This window comes from Protopterus annectens, chromosome 11.part0 (genome assembly GCF_019279795.1).
Source record: "Protopterus annectens isolate FY-2018-M chromosome 11.part0, PAN1.0, whole genome shotgun sequence".
NCBI classification, from domain to species: domain Eukaryota; kingdom Metazoa; phylum Chordata; order Ceratodontiformes; family Protopteridae; genus Protopterus; species Protopterus annectens.
The window spans coordinates 1,046,584,464-1,046,609,637 of record NC_056745.1 but is presented as its reverse complement, the minus strand read 5'-3'; the positions used below and the strand labels follow the sequence as shown (position 1 = coordinate 1,046,609,637).

The 25,174-nt window shown below is 36.6% G+C and overlaps 1 protein-coding gene across 1 annotated transcript in view; it reads left to right on the top strand.

The window, feature by feature from the left end:
- Positions 1-25,174, top strand: part of LOC122815689 (copine-8) — a 3,116,673-nt gene that overhangs the window by 479,585 nt on the left and 2,611,914 nt on the right. The window contains exon 2 of the mRNA XM_044088391.1: positions 5,686-5,726. Coding sequence (XP_043944326.1) covers positions 5,686-5,726 — 41 coding nt within the window. The remainder of the gene's footprint in view (positions 1-5,685; positions 5,727-25,174) is intronic.

Sequence of the window (25,174 nt, the reverse complement as noted above, 5' to 3'; positions counted from 1 at the left end):
AAGAGAGGCTATTGTGGTAGTTAAGAGTAGTATGTGAAAATAGTTTTGTGTGTTGGGGCCATTGTAATAAGTAGAAATGAGGTAAGAGTAATTTGTGCGAGTAGGTGAAGCAGAAAAAAGGAGAGAGTGCTGAGAGAGATTGAGCAGGGTTAAATTATGCAAATAGGAAATTAGTGGAGGTTGTATAGGAGTTGATTTGGGAAGTAGTCAGTGAAGTAAATGGTGAGGAAAGGTGAGTGAGTAGCCCAAAGAGAGTTAATTATTACTAATGAGGAATGATAGAAGTAGGGGAGTGGCTTAGTGATGAGGAGGATAATGATAGAATGAGAAAAAGGGGGGAGTGGTTAGTGAAGTATAAGTTTAGGACCACTGGGGGTGGGTGGGAATTTGGGGGTAGAGTAGGGGAGCGGAGTGGTTAGAACAGGTAAAAGAAGAAATTCCAGAGACAATCAGTGAGCAGCAGACTCTTGAGGAGCCCTTGGAAGTTCCAGGAGAGTTGGGTATGATAGCTCAGCTGTATAATTGTTAAGGGATAGTAGAGAGGAAATAGGAGGACAATAGCTAAGTAGCAAGGGACAACCTTAGGAGCAGTCTAGTACAGCAAGGTAAGTGAAAGGTGGTCTGGAATCCAATACAGGGGAGGAGGGAAAATAGATGACCACACAGGCCGAGATTAGGGTGCCACCTAGTGGCCAATAGGTATAATACAGCAAAGCCCTGTGGTATAGAGTTAGTAAGAACAGATGACTCAAGTAATAGATCCTAAGGAGGGTAGAGTAGTTACCTGTCAGTATATATATATATATATATATATATATATATATATATATATATATATATACACACAGTGTGTATATATATATATCTATCTATCTATATATATATATATATATATATATATATATATATCTATATATCTATATATATATATATATATATATATATATTTTTTTTTTTTTATCAGTTTGATGTAAAATAATTCCTCCATCTGCTGTTTCAAACTTGGTGTAGTATATACTGGCAAATCATTGGTGGTTGAAGTCACTAAATAATGAGTTACATTTGAGTTTCAGACTTAGCATAGCTCTCAACTAATCAGGGTCAAATCCAGAAGTAATGAGGTATACTTTTAAAATGTAAGTGCTGTTAATCTGAGGCATTGACAAATAACAGAATGTGAATTAATGTATATTTTCTAAAGTAAAAAGTCTGTAACTCTGTTTATTCTCATTGTTTATTAAGTGTAATTCACTACCCTTTTCTCCAAAAGTCCCCAGTTTTAGGAGGGATTAAGGGAAGCAGAGCTAAAATTTGATTCAAAAATCAGGAGAGTATCTGAAAATCAGGAACAGGTGAGAGGTATGGACTTCATATCCATCAGAGAATGCATGTTAACTTAAATCATGTTATTATAACTTTCTAGTTTTATAAGAAAAAAATTTAAAATCTGTCCCTATTTTTAAGCCTTTGTTCCACCATTAATTTAGGCTTTATCCAGATTTCTTGAGCTAAGAGGTTGAGAGGTATGCATACCTTTTAAAATATTTCCATTCACTGCTTGATTGATCTCTATGTCTGTCACATAAACACACACACACACACACACACACACACACACACACACACACACACACACACACACACACACACACACACATACACATACTTCTGATCTCATGCATGCAAGCACCCATACACTTACACATGCAGACAGACCCACTCATGCACACAAACACACACACACTTTTCTTTTTTTTATTATTTGTTTGTTTTAATTTTATGCTCACTAAAGAGCAGAAGTGCTGCTTAGCAAGTGTAATGGCTTGATCCCTCTCACTGTTACTTTCATGTATGTATATGCCCACACACACAGCCATACACACACAGAGTTTTATATATTTTTTAATTTCACACTTACTAAACAACAAAAGTGCTTCTTAGCGACTATAAAATAATGGCTGCCATTATCTCCATTACAGTCCGAGCTCCACAGCAGTTTGATAGCTGCTCTGAATTGACAGACTTGTTTTCCAGTGGGCATTATTACATTATTACAGTACATTAACACTCTGCTAATGAACGTTCATTTTCCAATCAGAATGGTGAAGTACAGGTCGCCCATTCTCTAATAAATTTTAACATATACCTAGTGATAGCAGGGACATAGTGAAATAGACACCCCTATTAAATTTTAATCTATGCCTGATGAGGGTGATATCATAAAGGAATGGGCAGTCATATTACTCTTTGATGTATGTATGATGAGGTGGATAGCATAATGGAATGAGAACTCTATTAAACTTGAATGTAAGTCTGATGAGGGCGGAGTCTTAATGTAATGGACATCCCTATTAATCTTTAATCTATGGCTGGTGAGGGTGATTCTGTAATGGAATGGGCACCCTTTTGAACTTTTAATGTATGTCTGATGAGGGTGGTGACACAACAAAATGGGCACTCCATTAATTTTTAATGCATGCTTTTTGAGGGTGGTGCTATAATGAAATGGACACCCCATTAACTTTGAGTATAAGGTAGTTGTGAATTATAAGCTTTGTTTACATAATCAGAGACTCCACACCCTTTTCTGCACCTTCAGTAGTTATGATAACCAGTGCATTTTGCTGTAAAGAGCCTTTTTTTGAGTCAGAGAATCATGTTTTAGACTCTTAGATGATATGATAATGTCCTTTTGATATTCTTGCTTCTCTAAAATTTGTTATTTAAGCGTCTAGCATTACACTTAATTTATGTTAAGGAGTTTGTAGATTTTACCTTAGAAAGTGCTGTCCTATATTCCATCCTAATTTTCTTTTACAATCTTAATTAATTTTCCTAATAGAAACCTATTTCCTTGGTGACTTAGATGAAGCCTATCCAACCATAACAGACAGATCTATCTACCATTTCCTTCCAAACTGTTAAACTTTTATTTCTTCCAGAAGAAGTTTCCCTTTAGATGCAGTTTGTGATCTCTCCTGCAATATTTACCAGATATTTAATTAACTTAAGAGCTGAAATAAAATCACACATAACAAGGTTAAAGCTCTTGGTTTTACTTAACTTGATAATACCATCTGTGACACTAGAAAAAAATGCAATGTCTATTGTATCGACATAATTTACACCACTTGTAGCAATCACCAAAAGTCCTTTTATTAGAGAAAATCCTCTCCAAAGCATATATCATGCATCCTTAAATGTGATAGACTTGTGCCTGTAATTCTTTCGTAACTTATCCTTTACTGCATGTTTTTGATTTCCTTTATGACTGAGTCACCAATTATTAGGAGCTATGAAATTTTAATGTGCTTAGTGAAATTAAATTGCTTATCTTGTACAGTTTTATGACTGGATTTCCTAGGGAATGTCTGCTCCTTTTCTGTCATACCAACCCCCCAGGGTCTCTTCCCCTTTTTTCCCCTAACATTCTTGTTGTATTTTCTAGTCATCATCTTGACTTGGGGTCCCCTTTTTGCTGGATACAGTTAGATTGTTTTGATAAGCACTTGCTAAAGTAATATTGCTTTACTCATCACACCACCTAGATACCTTATCTCTGCATTGCCAACTAGCTGATGCACAAGTGTTGAAGATTCAGAAACAATCCTAATAGGGTCACTGCTACAGCAAACTATAGAAACAACTTCTCCAGTAGATAACAGTGTAATGGGATTATATTGATCAGTTTGTTTTTCCTTTTGGTTCAACATTTTTACAATGGGATAGATGTACTCCCTAGCAACATTATTCTTTACTTGTACCCAAGTGACATTATAATTGATATTAATGGAGCTTTTGAGACATTTAGCACAGTCAGTATTTCCTGAAACATCAACCACATTGTAGATTTCTGCTCTCCCTTAGGTATTTACATCTGAATGCACAGTTTTAATAAATTAGCTTTGAAAAAGGATCAAAAGGTTGCTAGAAAGTAATGCCCCAAATGTGAATGCAAATTTCAAGCAAGGTGTTATGAGGAAATGTGGGTGTTCTATGTTTTGTAGGTTCATACATGACCGACCATATATAGTGGTCCATGGTTTTGACAGAACTATTTTGTGTCCAGGTAGATGTCATTGTGATACCACATGTGATATACCTTGCTAGCTGTAGTTCTTGTGATGTATTTTATGTGGGTAAAACTAATAGAAAATTTAGGAAAAGAGTTAGAGAGCACACAGATGATATAAGTAAAAATAAAAATACTAATACTTTAAATAAGCACAGTTTTGAATGCCCTAGCTTTAAGAAGTTTATGTTTTTTTTATTATTGACAGAGTTGTTGAAATTGAAATGATGGGTGACCTTGAAACTCTGTTAGTGTATAAAGAACTGGTGTGGCAATTGAGGCTAAATGCGTCTAGATGTCCTAGGTTGAATGATTATTTATCAATTATGAGTGTTTTGAAAAGAAAAGCGAATGCACTTTGATATACACAATACAAATTTATGAAATATTCACTTCATCTTGGGTTTTAGATCAAGATTTTTTATACACATTTATTGTTTTTTTGCTAAGTTTTTATTTTATCATAGATTGTAAAGTATACTTTTTTAATTATCAATTAGCATGTATCAAATTGACTGCTGTGATTAGTTGGTTTTTAGTATTTATGTTGATGAAAACAGTGTCATCATTCACTCTGATGTAGTCCTTTGAATTTTAACAGGATGAAAGCACTTAGTGTAGTTTGTTGCTTTTTAATAAATTTGTGTGTGCGAGACATCATTGGTGGATTTCATTTTTTCATTTTTGGTTTTGTTGGTGTGTTTTTTCATGGTTACCAGCTTGGAAAAAGTGTATTTTTGCATTTAAAGCAGCCCACTCTGCTACGTTTAATGCAAATATTAAACAGTTGCAGTATTATATTACACATTCCCTGTGAAATAAGTCATTAAGACAAAGCTGATTTATCTCTTCCATCATGTAAGGTATAAACTGCTTCATAGATTAGTATTAGGCTAACTATCCTTATGGGTCATTTTAATCCTAAGCAGTTACCCCATGTGAGAATCAAACCCTGCACCTTGTGTCTGTAAGTAAACATATTAACAATTATGCCAACCTCCCACAAATTCCCACAAAAATATTTAAAAACTTGCAGAGTACAGTAAAGCTTAGAGAAAAGTGCAATATGGACTGAAATAATTACCACCTGGTGCATTCATTCATCTCATGTCTGCTCGAGTGAAGAAAATGAAATATCCCTCGTGAACCTGCTGATTGGATCAGACACAAATTTATCCAACTTGATAAAACTGCCTGTCACAAAAAAAAAAAAGAAAAATGATTACTCTTTTTAGCAGGGTCATTTTCACATACATGTTTAGTTTTCCAATGCATTTAGCCCTGCTATTCTTATCAAACCTGTGATCTATTCTGTATCTTATTTTCAAAAAACTCCATTGAAGTTTTGCTTGTGGAATATAATTCATACCCCTAGATTTGTATTAAAAAAACAGAAAAGCAATCTAGGATACAGGTAGCTATTAATGATACATATGATTGATGATTTTGGACAAGAATCTCATTTTGATTTTCTCTTACTAGTGTCACTGCTGTTTGTATCAATAGTTTACGTTTATTTGTATAGAAGATGGTATAATATAAATGTAAGTTAGAAGTAACTGTGATTGCATAGTTTTGTCACTTAAACAAATTTTCTTGTCTGTTTTTTACAGAAAGCTTTTGGACAGAGACACATTTTCAAAATCAGATCCAAGTAAGTTGCTTGTCTTATTATATTTTGCTGCATTTGTTACTGCTACCTAGGGATTGTAGACAGGCCAGTTACTGAAGGCACTTATCTACCATGTTGTTTTTCTTTTTTGTTAAGCAATAGTTAAGTTTTGTCAGCTGCTGCCTCCAAAATGTTCTACCATTATCCTATGCATTTGTGAGCTAGCATTGGTCATAAACATGAAGCTGTGTATCTTTCCTGAGATGTAATTTTTAATGTAGTAAATGCCCCAACCCAGCATCCTCTTACTTGTCAAGTACTTAAGTTTGGGAGAGGTGATATGGTGAATAATTGCCTTCTTGGTTTAACGCATATTATCATTCTCAGAGATTCAAGCTTACAGCACTAGAAAAAAACAAAACAAAAACAACCTGACTCAGAAGAAAGATACTTATATTTCACACTCAGATATACAGTGTCACAGTTGTTTAATTTCAGGCATGAATATTGGATTCTTAGTGAAGGAAACACCTTTTCTATATGGTATTATTGCAATGTCTAGTAATTAAAACTGAATGCAATGCTGGTCATATGAAGGGATTGCATCTGGCTAATACAAAACTAAACACATGTGAGACTACTCCTTTATAGTAGAGATACAGTGCATTAAAATAATTTCATATAAACTAAACCTTTTGACATAAAATGTGGCTCATAGTGCAAGAATTATTGTCTAAGTAGCAGTAAAGAGGGTTATGATCAAATCTCTAGTCATGGAGTTGAATCTTGCCATCCATGTCGGGAACACATAATAAGGGTTATGAATGGTGAGACCTAATCATAATTCTCTGTAGTGTATGGAACTCTATCTGCTCTGTGTCCTACCTGTTACAAAAAAAGGACAATAAAAAATAAAGTAATAATATAGGAGTACAAAGTGTTTTCTTTGTTCTCAAAACCTTTAAAGCAGCTAAACACTTTAACACTGTTAAGCAGACAGGAAGCAAAAACAAAATACCCCTCTAACGAACAAATTGTAATAAAGGGTGTTGGATTCTTCATTCTGCCACAAATTTTACTTATAACCATAGCAGAGTGAAATAGCTAACAACTTTTAAAGTTGTTTTACTTTTTGATGCAGATTTTTGTCAGCAAGCACTGTCGCTGTCAGTCCACACTGGGAGACTTGATCTAAGGACTTAGAGCTGATTAACAAAAGCTTGTTAAGCACTTTTCTGACATCTAAAAAAATAGATAATTGTAGAAATGTGTAAAGGAGGAATAGCTTGAGCCCTAATAAAATATATAATTTTGTATTTTTTTAGTAGATAAGTTTTTGTCTTTTGTTTTAGTACTTTGTGGGAATGGGATTGTTTTTTAACAATTTTTTTTTTATTTATTTCTTGTAGTTCAGTATTTGGTAAGTTTGTTACTGAGATACAAGTGCCTGTGTGTGTGTGTGTGTGTGTGTGTGTGTGTGTGTGTGTGTGTGTGTGTGTGTGTGTGTGTGTGTGTGTGTGTGTGTGTGTGTGTGTGTGTGTGTGTGTGTGTGTGTGTGTGTCTGATCTTCTGGTAAATCACTGAGGATTACAGCCTGTCAATAATGCAAGTCAGTAGAATATCTTATTTTTCAGAAAATCCACATTGATACAAAACCTGATGTTCTGCAAACTTTTTAAATGAATTGTAGTAGTCTGCCAGATTCTACATCTTATCTGTCTCTGATTATGCCGCATATTTATGCTCTGTCCCTTGGCAACTTCAATTTTTTTAGTAAATCTCTGAGGATTACAATTTGTCAAAAATGCTAGTGGTAGAGGTTAATGAGTCCAATTCAAATGACTGCTTAGGGGCTCAAGAGCCTAAGAATTATTTTTGGTAAAATTAGTTATTAACTTGGATTATATAAAACAAGGGTGTAAACTGCACATTACATGGTTATGTGAATCATCTCCTGTTCTGTTGACAGTGTTATTGAATGTTGCTAGTTGGAATTTATTATTAGGATGAAAATAAATGCTTATTGTGGAAATTCAGTGAAAAAAATAAATCAGATTTTACAGAATTGTTCAATGCATGAAAAGGTTGTCAGCCTGTAACTTGCAAGCCCTAACTCCCCTACACATTCAGTTACTCACTCTCCAAACAAAATACAATAAATACATACATTTTGTGTACTTTTATCTGTTTAGAGCAAAAAGTTTTTCTTCTTCTTCTTCCTGACTGCATGTAGTCATAGCATATGTGTATTTGCAGCTGCATTTTCTACTGACTAGTGACTGATAAGAATAATGGCTTGCATGTTATCATTTTTTTAGAGGAAATGTACTACTTGAAAGTCATAACAATACAGATAACTGGAAGAAACTGATTTGGGGTTGCAATTTGTCAGTTTTGCTATCTTTAGTTTAAAATCTTGTGCCATACAGTACATGGCAGGTGACAGCATTTTTCTTGGGTGCTCTATTATTATTACTAGTATTATTATTACTATTATTATCATGATCACAAGTACAAAACAAGTATTACAGCTGGCTAGCAATACAGTTTTAAATGTACATTATTTGCCAATGCAGTACATATTTTCAGTAAAAATTTATTTCTTGGCATCATTTTTTTCTAATGTTCTGTTTCTGAGATGTACCAGCTGTTTTCTGTATACTTGTAATATGTTTTTTTGTGTTATACAAGATGCATTTTAGTGAGGCATTCATTTTGTTGATCACATTTTCACTGTAATTATTTCATCTGAACTAGTATCTTTGATTTATTTTTTCAGGTTTCATTTGTTGGTTGAGTTGATAGATTTAGTTTGATGGTTAACATTTCAATGAACAAGAGTTAATATCCGAGACATGAATCTGCATTTCATTACATCAATGACCATAAACTGAGTTTGGGAGGGTGGCGGAATGGTTGTTTACCTTCCAGACACAACGTGCAGGGTTTTCAGAGACAAGGTGCAGGGTTTGATCCCCACATGGGATAATTGACTAGGCTTAAAACCTATGCAGAAAATAATTCGTCAGAGTCACATTTGCAAAGCTTACAAAATAACATTATTATGTCTTCTTTCTTTTTATTTACTTTATTTATTTGTTTTAATGATTTAGTTGACCTACTAGGCTTATGATCTATTTTCACTGGGGACCTAATATGATATTCATACTGACTAAAGGAACTTCCCTACTCCTTGGGGGATTACATTCATGCCATCCGTTTCCTAGTGCTTTGGTCTCTGGGAGGAGAAGCACAAGCGTTAATATGGAGGAGGCAAACAGAATGGCATGAGAGAAGGATTATAGAATTGAAGATTCTGTAATTGTATTTCGGTGTGAATTGTTTATGGAGGGAGAAGAGGGAAATATTTCAGAGTTGAGTGCAAAGGAGGAAAAAGTTAAAGTTACAGTCCTCAATTTAGGACGGTTGCAGGACAAATTACTGCAGGAATTGTTAGACAAGAGGAAGTGGTGGATAACTAGACAATATTGTGTGGCAAGATTACTGAGAGTTCAGTAAATTGGCAGAGAGTGTGACTGTAGGAAGAAAAAGTGTGTTGGGAAGAAGAAGGATGCAAAAAAACTCCCTCACCAGCCTCAGTAAGAAGCTGAGATCCCTCATAAAATCCTCAAAAGCTAGTTACGAAAATAAAATTGCCAAAGATTCCAAAGGCAACCACAAGGCATTCTGTAGTTTTGTCAAGAATCTAAATGGCAATGCTCAGATCTGCTTTGAGCTACAACAGAATGGCATTAAATATACTGACCCCAAGGATATTGCCAGTATCCTGGCAATTCAATTTAGTGCCAACTTCACCCCCCTCTCACCCCCTAAAGGGCCCATCTCAATACCAAAAGATTGCCAAATTCCGGTAATCACGACCACACAGGTAGAAACCGTACTCTCCAAATCTAAGAATACAGCATCCATGGAACCAGATGACATCCTAGGCTGTGTACTACATGAACTACAAAATGAACTGGCACCTCACCTAAGTGTCATGTTTAATCATAGCCTCACCTCCGGCTTTGTGCCCATTAAGTGGTGCACAGCTACAGTTATCCCACTCCACAAGGGGGGATCTGCCTTGGATCCCGGGAACTACCGTCCCATCAGTCTGACAAGCCCGATCTGCAAGGGCATGGAACGCATTATCATGGAACTTATAAACATAGACATTGGCAACCTTCAAACACTGGACCCCACCCAGTTTGGGTTTGTGAAGGGCAGATCTTGTCTCCTGAATCTGATTGCCTTCTTCAAATCAGTCTCCAGAGCTGTGGATGAGGGTAAGGCAGTCCACACAGCCTATCTGGACCTCGCCAAGGCATTTGACACCCTCCCCCATTCTGGAATCATAGATAAACTTACTAAGCTGGGCATAAATCCCTACGTCACTCGATGGGTTGCCAACTGGCTTACTGACAGAACCCAGACTGTAAAAGTAGCCGACTCCAAATCCAGCTCCAGACAAATGACAAGTGGAGTACCTCAGAGTTCAGTCCTGGGACCACTCTTGTTTGGCATCTACTTCTCTGAAGTACAGGCCAACACTAAGGGACTCTGGCTAACAAAGTTCACAGATGACTGCAAACCAGTAGCCATTATTGAATCCCCAAATGATGTGGATATTCTACAAAAGGGCCTTACAGAAACAGATGCCTGGTGCCAGAGCCATGGGCTCAAGCTTAATGCCAAGAAATGTATAGTCATCCCCTTTGGAAAAAAACATGTACCCATGAATTATCACATAGGTGGCAGTACACTAAACATCGAAAGTGTGATGAGAGACTTAGGGACACAGGTGGACAGTGGTCTCACTTTTGATAACCACATCACCACAATAGTCAGGAAATCCTTCTATGTGGCACACCTCATCACATAGGGCTTTTCATCCAGAAAAAAGGAGGTCATTGTCCCACTGTACTCATCCCTCATTAGCCCCATTATAGAGTATAATGCCCCATTTGGTATGTACCTCACAAGACATCTGCAACAGCTGGAAAGGCCACAGAAATACCTCACTAAAAGAATCACAGGCCTAAAGCAGATGCCATATGCTGACCGTCTAAAAAAACTCCAGCTATACTCTGTGGCATATCGTCTACTCAGAGGCGATCTCTGCTTAACATACAAGGCCATGTCAAACCCTGAGCTGTTGGACATGCTCCATTTAAAGAAATCCCAATCCCTCAGAGCCACATGCTCCAGGGATGTAAACCTTGTCATCACAATGAACAAGACATACTGGAGGGATAGGTTCCTGACCCAGAGACTCCCCATACTCTGGAATAGACTGCCCCTACATGTCAAGCAGAACGCCTCCTTGGCCCTCTTCAAAAGGAACCTTGATGATTGGATGGGAGATAGGAAATTCACCCCGGGGATCATGTCAGTCGCCCTGCTAGACAGGGGTCCAGAGAAGTAAATATTGTGGGAAGAAATATCCAGGGAATTGTTATGGCTAGGCTTGTATAGGCCCTAGGGCCAATTGTCTTGTACCAACCTCTGAACCTATGAACCTATGAATGAACTGAATAGTAAGTTGTATGTAAGTGTAACAGGAAAAATACTTGGGACAGAGGTAAACAAAAGGGATAAGCAGAAAAGAAGATTTATGATAAGAATACAATCAAAAAAGTGATAAAGTACTGAATAGATATAATGTCTGGGATATTATAGTGATGTCAATGGGCATAAAAGCACAAGGTATGAATGTGTTAATCTTGTTCTGCAAAGAGACATTTTGTGACATTTTTTGAGACTAGGGAGGGAAGGATAACATTTCTGAATGGATAGGAAGTAAAGGAGAAGGTATTTGTACCAGCAAAAACTGAAGTGTTACACAGAAAAATAATAGTACAATTTAGTATGGACATTGAAAAGGAAGAACAGAATGATATTTTAAAAGCTGTACATAATAATGTGCATAATGTACAAAAATTAAAGACAATCTCTGGTATTCATTAATGCTTACCCTAAGTGTACACCATTCTGAGTGACCAGAGTCCCCCAGACAACACAAGCATAACTCACACCTCCTTCCTAATTTTAGTTTTCCTGCTGATTTTCTTGCAGCCTTAAATATCCAGGGTGATTCATAAAGGTTACCACTGCGTGTACACTTAGTGTAATCTTTCTGGGTGACTGGAAAGAAAAAGAAAATGTGGTAGGGATGTTCTTGAATAGAGATTGTGTAAACTTAGTGTATACTTAATGTAGAAGTTTGAGTCTGGCCCAATATACGATTGCAGATAGGGATGGGAATGTATTATTTCGTAAAAACTGAAGATGGAATGATTAAGCATAAACCTAGTGCTATTAATATAGAGGGTGTCAGAGGTGCAATATCTTATTAGGAACAGCTGAGACCATGCATTTTTGTAGAGCAGAAGGACATTTAATGGAGCAGTGTGATAAAAGGAGAGGACTGCAATACAGGGGAAAAGGACATGTTCAAAGGATTGTGTTGCAGTTTGTAATAAATGGAAAAGGCAAGGATATTTTTTTGTGAAATGTAAAACAAAAGGGGCAGAAGTAGTTCAGGAAAATGAAGGTGAGATAAGTGCAAGCATTGAAAATAACTGAAAATGAATGTGTGGTGGAAACAATGGTGGAAGAAAGACTGAATTAGGAGGCAGTTGTAGAAATGGAGAAGGTGGAACTGAATTAAGTCAGAAGAGGTTTGCACTGGTGCAGTGTACTGGTGGGGCAAAGTCATGAAGGGATGAAAGAGAAGGCATGATGTGGACTACAGCTAAGCAAGAAATTATGTTTGGAAGAGAGAAAGAGATAGGAAAAGTAAGTTTAAATTTAAAGTTTTAAAGGAAAGGATAAAAGAAAATGGATACTTTAAATTTATTTTCCATTACTGTAAATAGCAAAGTTAATGACATAAAAAGAGTATTAGTGTACCACTGGAGTTGTAAAACAGAAACAGGTATTATTTGTTTACTGAATGTAAGATGTTTGAAAAGGGAAAAAGGGAACAATTTTAAATGTTTTGAGGATGAAGATTTTGTATAATTGTGGGATGGAAGATGCACATGATTAGCAGTGTTATTAAAGCAAGATTAGATTATAATATTAAACAATAATATTTTTAAGCCAGGAAGAATGTCAGTTGGTGATATAAGCAAAGTTAAACTGGTCAGAGTTTCTGTAGTGCATATGTATATGGATATTAAAGGGAGGAAAGAACTATATGAAATGATAAAAACATATGTAACATCAAATATGAATATAGTGAAGATTGGAGAATTGAATTGTAACATGGGAAAACACGAGAAAAATGACACAATAAAAGTAAATTGAGAGAAGTAGATATGGTAAGACAAATGGAAACTAGTAATGAGAAAGGGTTCATATACATAAGAGCAAATGCAAAAACTAGAGTAGATTAATATAATGAGATAAAAGAAGTAAAGGGAAGAAAAATCTGAGTAGAATTTTTAGATAATGACAGAATTTGGGTTATAGTAGGAGTGACTGAAAACATGATTAGACAATGGAAAGGTGAAACTGAATGGGATGAATATTATAAGATGTTTTTAGGAAGAAAATCATATGGAAAGAACATAAAAGAAGAGGTTTATATATTACAATTGGACTGATTGGCAGATTGAATATAAAGCAAAGATAAAATAATATATTTATAAGTAGAGAGGGAGTTGTACTTTAAACAAAAAAATAAGTAGAGGAAGATTGGAAAAGATATGTTAGGTTTGTTAGAAAGATATAACGGCAATTACTTTAGAAGAAATTATATGAGCAGAATAAGAAAATAATATTTGGTGCAATTTATAAAAGAAGAAATGCTATTATTTCAGGAGAAAAAGATACAAAATATGATTATAGAAGGTTTAGTTACACAGAAAGGAAAGGTAATAGATAAGCGGGAAGAGTTAGAACAATAAATGATTAATTTAACAACCAAAAAGCATGAAGATGATAAGCTAAATAATAAAAGGGATTGGGAAATTAAAGTATTAACAAAAGAAGATAATGATGAGTTGAGAAAAAAATAACAGTAAAAGAACAAAAGGAGGCACTACAAAAAGTAAATCTGAATTTGGCACCAGGACCAGATGGAATAGAGTACACATTTTTAATGAAATGAACGAGAGGCATTGTAAGAAAATCGTGAATGCAGTAAATGAATGGAAGGAAAAGGGATTATAGATAAAATAATTTGTGAATGTAATTAAACTGATCTGGAAGAACGAAAGGAAGTTTTAAATAACTGGAGACTATAACATTAATGAATACAGATTATAAAATCATGATGCGAATAATGCAGGTAAGGTTTGAAAAGATTTTGGAAAGAGTACAGAGTAAAGTAATTTGCATAATAAAAGATAGGCAAGTCAAAGGGATACTGATGGTTGTTAAAGAAGTAATATGTAATGATAAGGAGATGGCAAAAAAGTAAGGATTATAGGATGTGATGTAGAAAAAGTATTTGATAACAGTGGAAGAAGACAATTGTGGAACATTTTAGAAGCATATGGCCGCAACAAGCAGGTTTTAGGAATAATAAAGTCAGCATATGGATATAATACTGTAGAAGTTATAATAATTGGAACATTTGGAATAATACTTGGAGATTATGAAAGAATAAAGAAGCAATGGCAAGTTTTTTTAATAAGAGTGCAGGAGATGAGTAAGTTCCAGAAATGCATATTTTTTAAAGGTGTAGTTGATGAAAACACAATAGTGTTAGGAAAATGTAAATTATTTACATTTAGTGACATTTTTTCTGGTTGCATTATAGACAGAATTGTTGCAAATAGTAATTACTATTTTATCGAGCTTTACCCTATCAAAAAGCATCATATATAATGAGGTGGAAAAGGGTGATTTAAACTAAAAAAATCCACTTATATATTTCTCATCATTGTGCTTGCATAGGATTTTGAAAGCAGTGAGGTATGATAAAGAGAAAGCACTGGCTAGAATATTGTTTATAGGATATGAAAGAATATGCAAGACCAAAATGATAAAATGTGTATAGCCATCATTTTTCAAATATTGCAAGTGTGTGTGTGTGTGTGTGTGTGTGTGTGTGTGTGTGTGTGTGTGTGTGTGTGTGTGTGCGTGTGTGAGTGTGTTTGCATGTGTAAATACTTGTTTCCTGCATCCCAAAGTAATTATGGTATAAAGGAAGGAATAAATTAAGTAAACAAAAGTGTCATCATACTAGTCATGTTGTTTGGGTCCCATCCTTGGTTTCCATGTTTTGTTGAATGTTGATAGTGTGTTTATTACATGGCTATACATGTTTTAACTATGGAAACATTTCCAATTTAGCATGCTTTGCAGGCATGTGGGTGTGGACTTCCTTATGTTGGTGTACAACAGTTTGTCTCACTATTAGTTCAGATGATTACGGCTGTGAGCTGTTAATGAGATGCTTCCTGTTGTGCAGGGTTTGACAGATTTAGCCTCGGTTTGTCTACTGTGTGACTCTGACCAAATCGCTTCACCAGGCAGTGCTCTTCGGCTGCTTGTGAAAAGGGATGTTTGCATTCAGTGAGTTATCCCAGGCTAACAAATGCATCACTCATTTAACTCTTGAATTTCTGCAGAGTTCATGTAGCTGGTGACTAGTGTTTCACTATATGCTATTTGACTTGCCAGATGCATTTTCAATAAGTGAGTTTCAAGGAAAGAGAAGTTTCCTGTTGCTCATGCTAAATCTATTATCAATGTGAGAGTGTTTTGCATTGTTTAACAAATGGCTGTCAGTGTTTTTGTTGCAAACTTTGAAATAAACATTTTAAATTAAATCCAAATTGATGTGATCATTGTAAAAGAATGAAAGTAGTATGCATACAAGCAGTTTTGAACAATGTCCTATGGTAATTGGAGACAAACTGGCTGGTTGAGGGGAGGCTGGTGCATTGACCTGCCTAGGTCTCAATCACACCATGATCCAGCTCTGCTATACTTAGCCCCATGGACAGTGTCTGTTACTCCTAATTCTAGTTTACTTTGCTTAGATATTAATCTGACCACATCCATTTTAGCACATGTAAACTGCTTCAGCTTTTTTGTATAATTCCATTAAATAATTGAAGGGCACATTGTCTCCAACAGCAGACTATGAGATTAGTTACTGCCCAAGTACTTCTTTCAGTTTAGCTATGCATGGTGTTGCTCTTCTGACATTGCTTGATCATGTCATGTCCTATGTCTTATCTGTTGTACCCTTCATGTTGTAATCCTTCTTGTTTCTGCTTTCTTTAGTAAATAGGGTATTTTAATGACCAAAGTTTTACAGGCCAAAGGTGCCAAACTGGGGTGAGCTTGAATTTTCCCATTCATTACTACACTTGAATAGAGTAAGAGACATACTTTGCTTTTACACAAGAGAGACTATTCAGAGAAGCGAGCCCAGAGGAAGACCCTTCAGTAAGAAGAGGGACAGAGCTTTGAGATAGTCAGTGTAGCTTTCATGATTTAGATCCTTAACTTTATTGGTGAGAAAGCATTATACCATTATCTAATGTCAAAGTGTTTTTGACACGAACATATAAGAAGGCTATTTATATTATACTCAATGGCCAGCCTAGTAATACAGAATACAATGTAATGATCATATCACTTAACCTGGATGCACACTCTTACTAATAAGCTACACTATAAAAAAAAAGTCTTTCTTACAATAGTGGATCCATAGTGATCAATGGACATATCATCATCTGCACAGGCTTTCTTGTCCCTAATTATTGGATACATTTTCAGGGGTGAGCTGTTGATGTAATAGTTATAAGGCATGAAATGCTTGCTGGAGGATACTATTATACATTTTTTTACCTTTTGTTTGTTTGGTAAAGGTTCTCAAGGAGGATCCTGGTGTCTTCTGGAAAGTTTTTGATGGCACCAAGTTTACAATAATTTGCATCACCTCTAGTTTCCTCAAGTGTTTTGCATTCACTAGCCAGTTATCTGTACCATACAGAAATACTGGTTGCACCATTGTTTGTACACAAACCAAACAAGAATATTGTTTTATGTGAAAAAACGCCAAGTGACTGTATCAACCATCACATACTTTATTATAAAACTGACTACAAGTAAATTAGTTGAGCATTTTCATTTGTAAAGGTATAATCGGACATCATCCGAACTGAATAATTAACAATGCATCTCTTCTTCTTCTTCTTTCAGCTTTTCCCGGTGAGGGGTCGCCACAGCAGACCACCTCTTTCCATTTCTTCCTGTCCTCTGCATCTTGCTGTGTCACACCAACCACCTGCATGTCCTCTCTAACCACATCCATAAACCTTATCTTAGGCCTTCCTCTTTTCCTCTTATCTAGCAGCTTCATCCTTAGCATCCTTTTCCCAATATACCCAGCATCCCTCCTCAGCACATGTCCAAACCAATGCAATCTCTCCTCTCTGGCTTTGTCTCCAAACTGTCCAACCTGGGCTGACCCTCTAATATACTTATTCCTAATCCTGTCTACCCTCGTCACACCCAGTGCAAATCTTAACATCTTTAACTCTGCCACATCCAGCTCTGACACCTGCCTTTTTGTCAATGCCACTGTCTCCAACCCATATAACATAGCTGGTCTCACTACCCTTTTGTAGACCTTCCCTTTCACTCTTACTGGTACTCATCTGTCACAAATCACTCCTGACACTCTTCTCCACCCACTCCACCCTGCCTGTACTCTCTTCTTCACCTCTCTTCCACTCTCACCATTACTCTGAACTGTTGATCCCAAGTATTTAAACTCATCCACCTTCGCCAACTCTACTCCCTGCATCCTCAGCATTCCTGTATCCTCCCTTTCATTCACACACATATATTCCATCTTAGTCTGGCTGACCTTCATTCCTCTTCTTTCTAGAGCATACCTCCACCTCTCCAGGGTCTCCTCAACCTGTTCCCTACTCTCACTACATATCACAATGTCACAATGTCATCTGCAAACATCGTAGTCCACGTGGACTCCTGTCTGATCTCGTAAGTCAACCTGTCCATCACCAGTGCAAATAAGAAAGGGCTCAGAGCTGATCCTTGATGTAATCCCACATTAAACACATCTGTCACTCCCACTGCAGATCTCACTGCTGTCACACTACCCTTGTACATATCCTGTACCACTCTTACATACTTCTCTGCCACTCCCGACTTCCTCATACAATACCACATCTCCTCTCTAGGCACCCTGTCATATGCATTCTCTAAGTCCACAAAGACACAATGCAGTTCCTTCTGACCTCTGTACTTCTCCATCAACACTCTCAGAGCAAACATCGCATCTGTAGTGTTCTTTGCTGGCATGAAACCATACTGCTGATCACCAATCATCACCTCCCTTCTTAACATAGCTTCCACTACCCTTTCCCATAATTTCATGCTGTGACTGATCAATTTTATCCCTCTGTAGTTAAAACAGCTCTGCACATCACCCTTATTCTTAAAAACAAACAAAAAAAGAAAAATCAGTACCAATGCACTTTTTCTCCACTCCTCAGGCATCCTCTCACTTTCCAAGATTTCATTAAACAATCTAGTTAAAAATTCCACTGACATTTCTCATAAACACCTCCATGCTTCCACAGGTATGTCATCTGGACCAACAGCCTTTCCATTCTTCATCCTCTTCATAGCTATCCTTACTTCCGCCTTGCTAATCCATTGCACTTCCTGATTCTCTATCCCCACATCATCCAGCCTTCTCTCTGTCTCTCTCTCTCTCTCTCTCATTCTTTTCATTCATCAGCCCATCAAAGTACTCCTTCCATCTGTTCAACACATTCTCCTTGCTATTGAGTATGTTTCCCTCATCCTTTATCACCTTTACCTGCTGCACATCTTTCCTAGCTCGATCCCTCTGTCTAGCCAGTCGGTACAGGTCCTTTTCTCCCTCCTTAGAGTCCAACCTTTCATACAACTCTCTATACGCCTTATCCTTTGCCACCTCTCTCATTACCATACACCTCATCTCCTTATACTCCTATCTACTTTCTTCATCTCTCTGACAATCCCACTTCTTCTTCACCAACCTATTTCTCCATATACTCTCCTGTACAATGCATACATTTTAAATAGGAAAAAAATCAAAGGTCATGTGCCATACAATCAACCTATCGGCTTTCAAAATTAAAATGTTTGTACAAGATGTTGTTATCTTCATTAAGTGATGATGAATAAAATATAAAAAAATAATCAAGAACATCTTTAAATGTCTATACAGACAGTAAATACATACATACATACAAAAACATTGAAATAATAATTGTTATGCCCATCAGGCATTAGCAAATGACTGCAATGTTTAACCTTATCAATAACTTATTTAAATATTTGTTTCAAAGTGCATAAAACATATAAAAATATATAGATATCAAAAGATGATATGAAAAAAATGTATGTATATTTGTAAATATAACCAAAGGTATATACATTTTAATTTTTTGATGTTTTCAAACAACCATTGAAGTCACAGTTTTGAAGCCCATAATTTGAGGACACTATTAATAGAAATATTGTCATTTAGACCTGGAGTTGCCCCTGCATTTAATTTTAATTGCCACTGCAACTCCCTATACTCAATTAAGGTCTCTCATATTCCTCCTTGTGGTTTTAGGGACACTTCCTCTAATACAACAAAGAAAAATATGTCATGACCTGGGTGCCCCGCAGAGTGTTTGTATAAAGCTTTATTTTCATTTTTCTTCCTGATGTCATAATAGTGTTAACATATATACCTACCCAATGACCTCCCTGTCTTCCCAATGCAAAAACATCACAAAACTTACATTTATTAATGTATACAACACCCTTAGATAAACAATTGCAGCACTTGGCAAGTTAACCAACTTGCCACCAACAATAATATCCCCTTTTGTGTAAATGTATTTACATTGGTTACAACCACATTTATTAGTACCAACTTAAACTTCCACTGGGTGTTTATTATTTCTATTCCCCCAAGTTCGAAATGGTTCTTAAATTTTTTTCCCATTTTGTATATAAAAACTGGGTATTCACCCATTTTATTGGTTAAATCCCGATAAAACTTAAAAATTACCCAGTTATTTTTGATGATGTTTTTTATTATGGAATTCTCTGGGAAATATTTAATAACCAAAGCCAAATTATATGATCCATCCACTTGGGGGGATTCAGTCTCATCTTTTCAGGTTCAATACCTAACAATGTTTTGAATCTTAAGTGTCTCATCTTTTAACTTTTGCTCTAATGTCGCAAACCAGTTTCTCTGGATAACCATGGTCAAGAAACATCATGATTAATTGGTCGCATTCTAAATCAAAGGTGTCGTCCTCCAAAATTATTCTGGCTAAGCTTACAACCTGCTCCATAACTAACCCTCTTTTTTAGGAGAAGGGATGACAGCTGTTATAATGGAAGCATGAATTGGAGAAAGTGGGTTTCCTATGTAGATATATTAGAAGGGAAACTCACACCTAATGTTTCAGTAATAGTGACATCTAAGAAGTTTATTTATTTATTTAACATTTGTTTACTGGGAAAGTTAAAAGATTTGTATTGTTAATTGTTCAGTTCTGATGAAGTCTGATTACACTTTTATGGATGAAAGTGCTCAACTAAATTACTTGTATTCGGTTTTATAATAAAGTATGTGACAGCTGGCGTCTATATCATATTATCGTATGATGTAAATAACGAATGCTATTTCATCTTACCGATAATATCGAAACAACAAAATATTGAACAAACGTAACAGCAAATTTTTTCCCAGGGAAAAAAATTGCTGCTCCGTAAAAAAATAAATAAACTTAAACACAAATTTAAGTGGGGGGCTTCGCCCCCATACCTGCCCATGTGGGGGGCCCCTACTTAAATATACCAACTCCGAGATTGCACCATAGTGGAGGAAATGGCAAAGTCCTGAAGATAGCCCACCAAATTTTTTTCCCTGGGAAAAAAAATTCGATGTTCGGTGACTTTGCTATTTTGCCATTTTGACAGTATCGGATCGACTAAATAGCATTCGCTATTTAGTCCATTCAATAGCGTCATATAGACCCAATGGCTAATATGGTCACGTTGCATTTTTTATCCTGTTTTACTGCCATTTTCAGGCACAACAATATTCTTGTTTGTTTTGTGGATTGATATTACCTGGTTGCCTTCTTTTTTCATTGATTTGTACAACTAATTTTTCAGCTTCTTTGATATTCATTTGTCACACTGCCCCTGACAGTCTGTGCCAGATTGCTGCAGCCCATTTGATTCCCACTATTGCTTCCTCCTTCAGGCTTCCTTTCTCCTCAGCCACCCCTCCCAGATATATGAAGCTGTTAACTTATTCCAAAACTGTTGTGAAAAATTAATCTTTGTATGTTTATCTTTTGGCTGTTGAGAGTACACACATCTTTAGTGACAGCTGCTTACGGGCTACAGATGTTCAATTAATATCCCACAGCTGCTACCAATATGTGACATCCTTTCTGTGGGCCAGTGATCAAGGAGCCTTAATCCTCACCAATGACAAGATTGGGGAATATTCACTGTGAGAACAATCGATGCACCCAATATTTTCATATGCATTTCTCTGCACCAAGTACAATTTCCCTTAAGAGCACACAGAGAATGCACACTCCAGTTCTGGGGCTGGGCTTTTTCTCCAGGCCCCAAATAAGACTCCCCACTGACAAGTATAGAGCTGAATCCTTAGCCAGGTGTTCCAAGTCAAATCTTTCACTACCCTCTCTGTGAAATCAGTGCTCTCAGTGTCCCTGTTCAAAGTATCTGTCACACACACACACACACACACACACACACACACACACACACACACACACACACACACACACACACACACACACACACACACACACATTCTCTTTGAGAGTTAATTTTTCACACACACACCCGCCTGAGAAAGGCTGGCACAGCTTACCTGCTCTGCCACTTTCACCCAGACTATAAAATAGATTTGCTGCCACAAGAGCACCCGAAGTCAGATACTTTAAGGCTCTTACCAGGATAGCCAATTACATCTAGTAAAATGAATACTTATACAAATGGTAGTGTTTAACCCAACAGCAAGATATTCAGTAATGCGGAAACACTGTGCCACTAAATAAATACCAGTACTCTCAAAGGTAAAATATTTTCTAAAAGACAAGACACAATGAAAGGTTTAGATATATTTAATAAAAATAATAAAAGAAACATGAACTACTGAATATCTATTTATAATAAACACCAGAGTTTCAATCACAGGAAATATAAAAAAAAAAAAAAAAAACAGATGGAAAGACTTAGACAGATACAGAAAAAAAAACAACATTTAGCTAATCTCACTATATTTTTAACTGAAGAATTACTGTTCCCTAGTTAATAAGCAAGGCAAGATGAAAGTGGATGAGTGTCTTGTCAGGTCCAAAAACAGAGTGCACTCCTCACATCTCTCACTAATATTCAAATACAATTTCACTGCTGGCTACAGAGTAATATCACATCTGTTAACCTGACTCTGTGGTTCCCACACTCCCCTCTCACTAGAAACTGAGCAAGGATCTGTCCCTGATGTGTCACAATACACACACTCACACAACATTAGCTAAGGTTTATTTCAGGATCTGGGAACTGTAAAACAATTCCAGAATTTCCACCCTTCCTGCAGAAACCAACAAGCCATTCTCTTGCACCCCAGGCTAGCAATTAATTCATCACTAAGTACAATAGAGCATGATCCCAGCCCAGGCTTTTCACAGACATTGCGTCTCTGACTGCATTCAGACCTGTGAGATACAATCTTTATGGCCTAAACCAAGTAATTTAATTTCAGGCTATTTTTCTTAAGGTTAGCTGAGCTGAGCTTAACCCCTCCATTCCAGTATCCTCTGTTAAAATATATACATTTCATCAGTTACAACAATACAGTCTGACATACATGTATATTTCTTTCTGTTCAGCAGGACCCACTGTTGATGCATTTTTAACAAAACCAACTTTACAATGCATTTTAACACAATCATCTGTACAAATCAGTTTGATATTCAAATGACATATAATTCTTTACAAAATTCCAGCTAGCTATGCTGGCATATGTTACACATGCACTACCCTACTCCCCCTGGCACAACTTGCACTACCTCACTTCATCACACCTTCTATCTCAGTTTTCATCTTCTTTTGCTTCCCTCATTTGCTGTCATGACAACTGTCTTGTCTGAACTCAGATTTGCATTTCATGGTCCTATCATTTGTGAAATTGTTGTTCTGAATGTGCTTGTAATTCCAGTTTCCTGCATGCAGCTGCTTTATTGATTTGTCCATTCTAACCTGTTTGTTAACATAGTCCATCACCAGTATGAAGATCAGTGGCCTCTGTGCTGAACCTTGATGCACATCTACTTCCACTGCAAACCCCTTTGTGTTCAAACTCTGTTTGTACTTATGTCATTAGGTCTTTGGACATTGTGTCTTTCGGCTTTTCCCGGTTAGGGGTCGCCACAGCGGAACTCCGGTCCGCTAATGATTGGCAGTAGAGTTTTACATGCTGGCTTGCCGGGCCTAACGCACAACCTTCAACGAAGGAACGCCCGTTCACGCATGTCACCACACAGAAGACGCTCTAACTGAGAATCGAATGGGCAACGTCTAACTGTGAGGCGAGGACATACAGTGTGCTAATTCTACTAGTGTTGCTGAGACCACAGACCATTGCAGGACTGAACAAATCAGGTTTTGTTGGGCCTTGTCATATGCTTTCTTCTAGACTGGGAATGCTCTGTTGGACTATTTCCTCATATTTTGCTTTCTTTACAACTGTTTGCCTCACTGCAAACATCAGGTCAGTTTTGCTACATCCTGATCTGAATACAAACTGTCCATGATCTTCAGTCTTACTTTCTACTGTCAATAACCCTCTCCAGCACTTTCATGCAGTGTGTCAGGAGTTGGGGTAGCTCTATGGTGTCCACATGGGTTGTCAAGAACAATGTTTATTTTCCAGTCATCAAGGCCATTTCTCCCTTAACTCGCTCAGTATCTTGATCATATCTGTTGCAACCTCATCTAAGTCTGCCATTTTGCTTAGTGCTGCTCTTACTTCCTCTAATGTGGGCCCTTCTTCCTCCCTCTTTCACTGTAGCTTCTGTGGGATTTTCTTCATTCATATCCTGCTGGAAGTACTTCTTACATCTGCCTTTGATAACCATATAACTGGCAGGCAGGATATTGTTGGCATACCTTATGAAAAGTGTCTGTTAACTACTTTCTTCGATATTTCCATGGCCATCAGTAGTTTATTTTGTGGGAATTCTCTTTTATTAATAACTTTGCAATCTCTGATTATGCCCTAATGCCTTCTTCTTACAAGTAGGAATTCTAGTTGAGTTGCATGTTGGCCATTTTGTGTGTGATCTTGTGACTGTTTCTCTTCATAAACCATGTGTTGGACACCACCAAGTCATTTTCTAGACAGATGTGTAGAATGACCTCTCTATTATTCCTGTACCTCCAACCATGTGGTCCTAGGCAGTCCTCAGTATCCTGTCCATCTCAGTATAAGCATCCTTACTGTGAACACCATTTCATGTTATCCTGGTTTATCTTTTAGTTTCTGAAACTGGTGCCTGAATGCATTTTTTTCACCATCACAATCCTGGTGTGGGGCATAGGAGAGTATGAATACGGTCTTATCTTTAGTAATTCTGATGATATGCCTCACTGTCTTCAGAAGACTCTCCTTCACTACTATTTGCAGAGGTAGAGGGTAGAGGTGTAGGCAGGCTTATCCCCTGTAATCATCTGAAGTTTTAATTAAAGTTATATTGCTCCATCGGGTTATGCAGTTCCAGTATTGCTGTGTATTTTCATTGGCTCCACTGTCATGTCTTGTAATGACATAGGCTCTTCACAAGCATGGCAATTGTTAGTCTGTTGTTTCTAGTCAAAGCTATCAGAAAACACATTCTGCATGTCTGATAAACAGCTATTAAAAACTGTTCAGGTTACATTTGCGCTATGAATTATGTCACTCATGATCAAATCAGTGTATGAGACTATTCTGATTTCTCTTTAGTGGAGTAAGCATCTTTTTGTACTGTTTAAAGAAGTACCTTGGAAACTGAAATCCTTGCATTTATAGCTCCTAAAGAAATTATTTATTTAGGAGATTTTATTTTACTTTTTTCTTTCATGATTGGGATGTCCAACTGGGCTGTTACCTATTTTTAGTGGAAGTGCAGGGAGAAAAATATAAATATAAATATATATATAAATATTTAAGGAAGCAAGATATCAAACCAGTAATTAGAGCAGTAGTACATAAATATGCTGTGTGGACATTTCCACCAACATAGTAAATGCATTTAACACATAAAGATAAACCAGTAGATACATAAGAATATAAAATCAGGGTACTTACGTATTATTGCAACCGATATGGAAATATGACCGTTTTTGTTGTACAAATGTCACCAAATGTCTTCTCTTTCACACTGAAGGTTGTTTTAAGATGGGTTGTC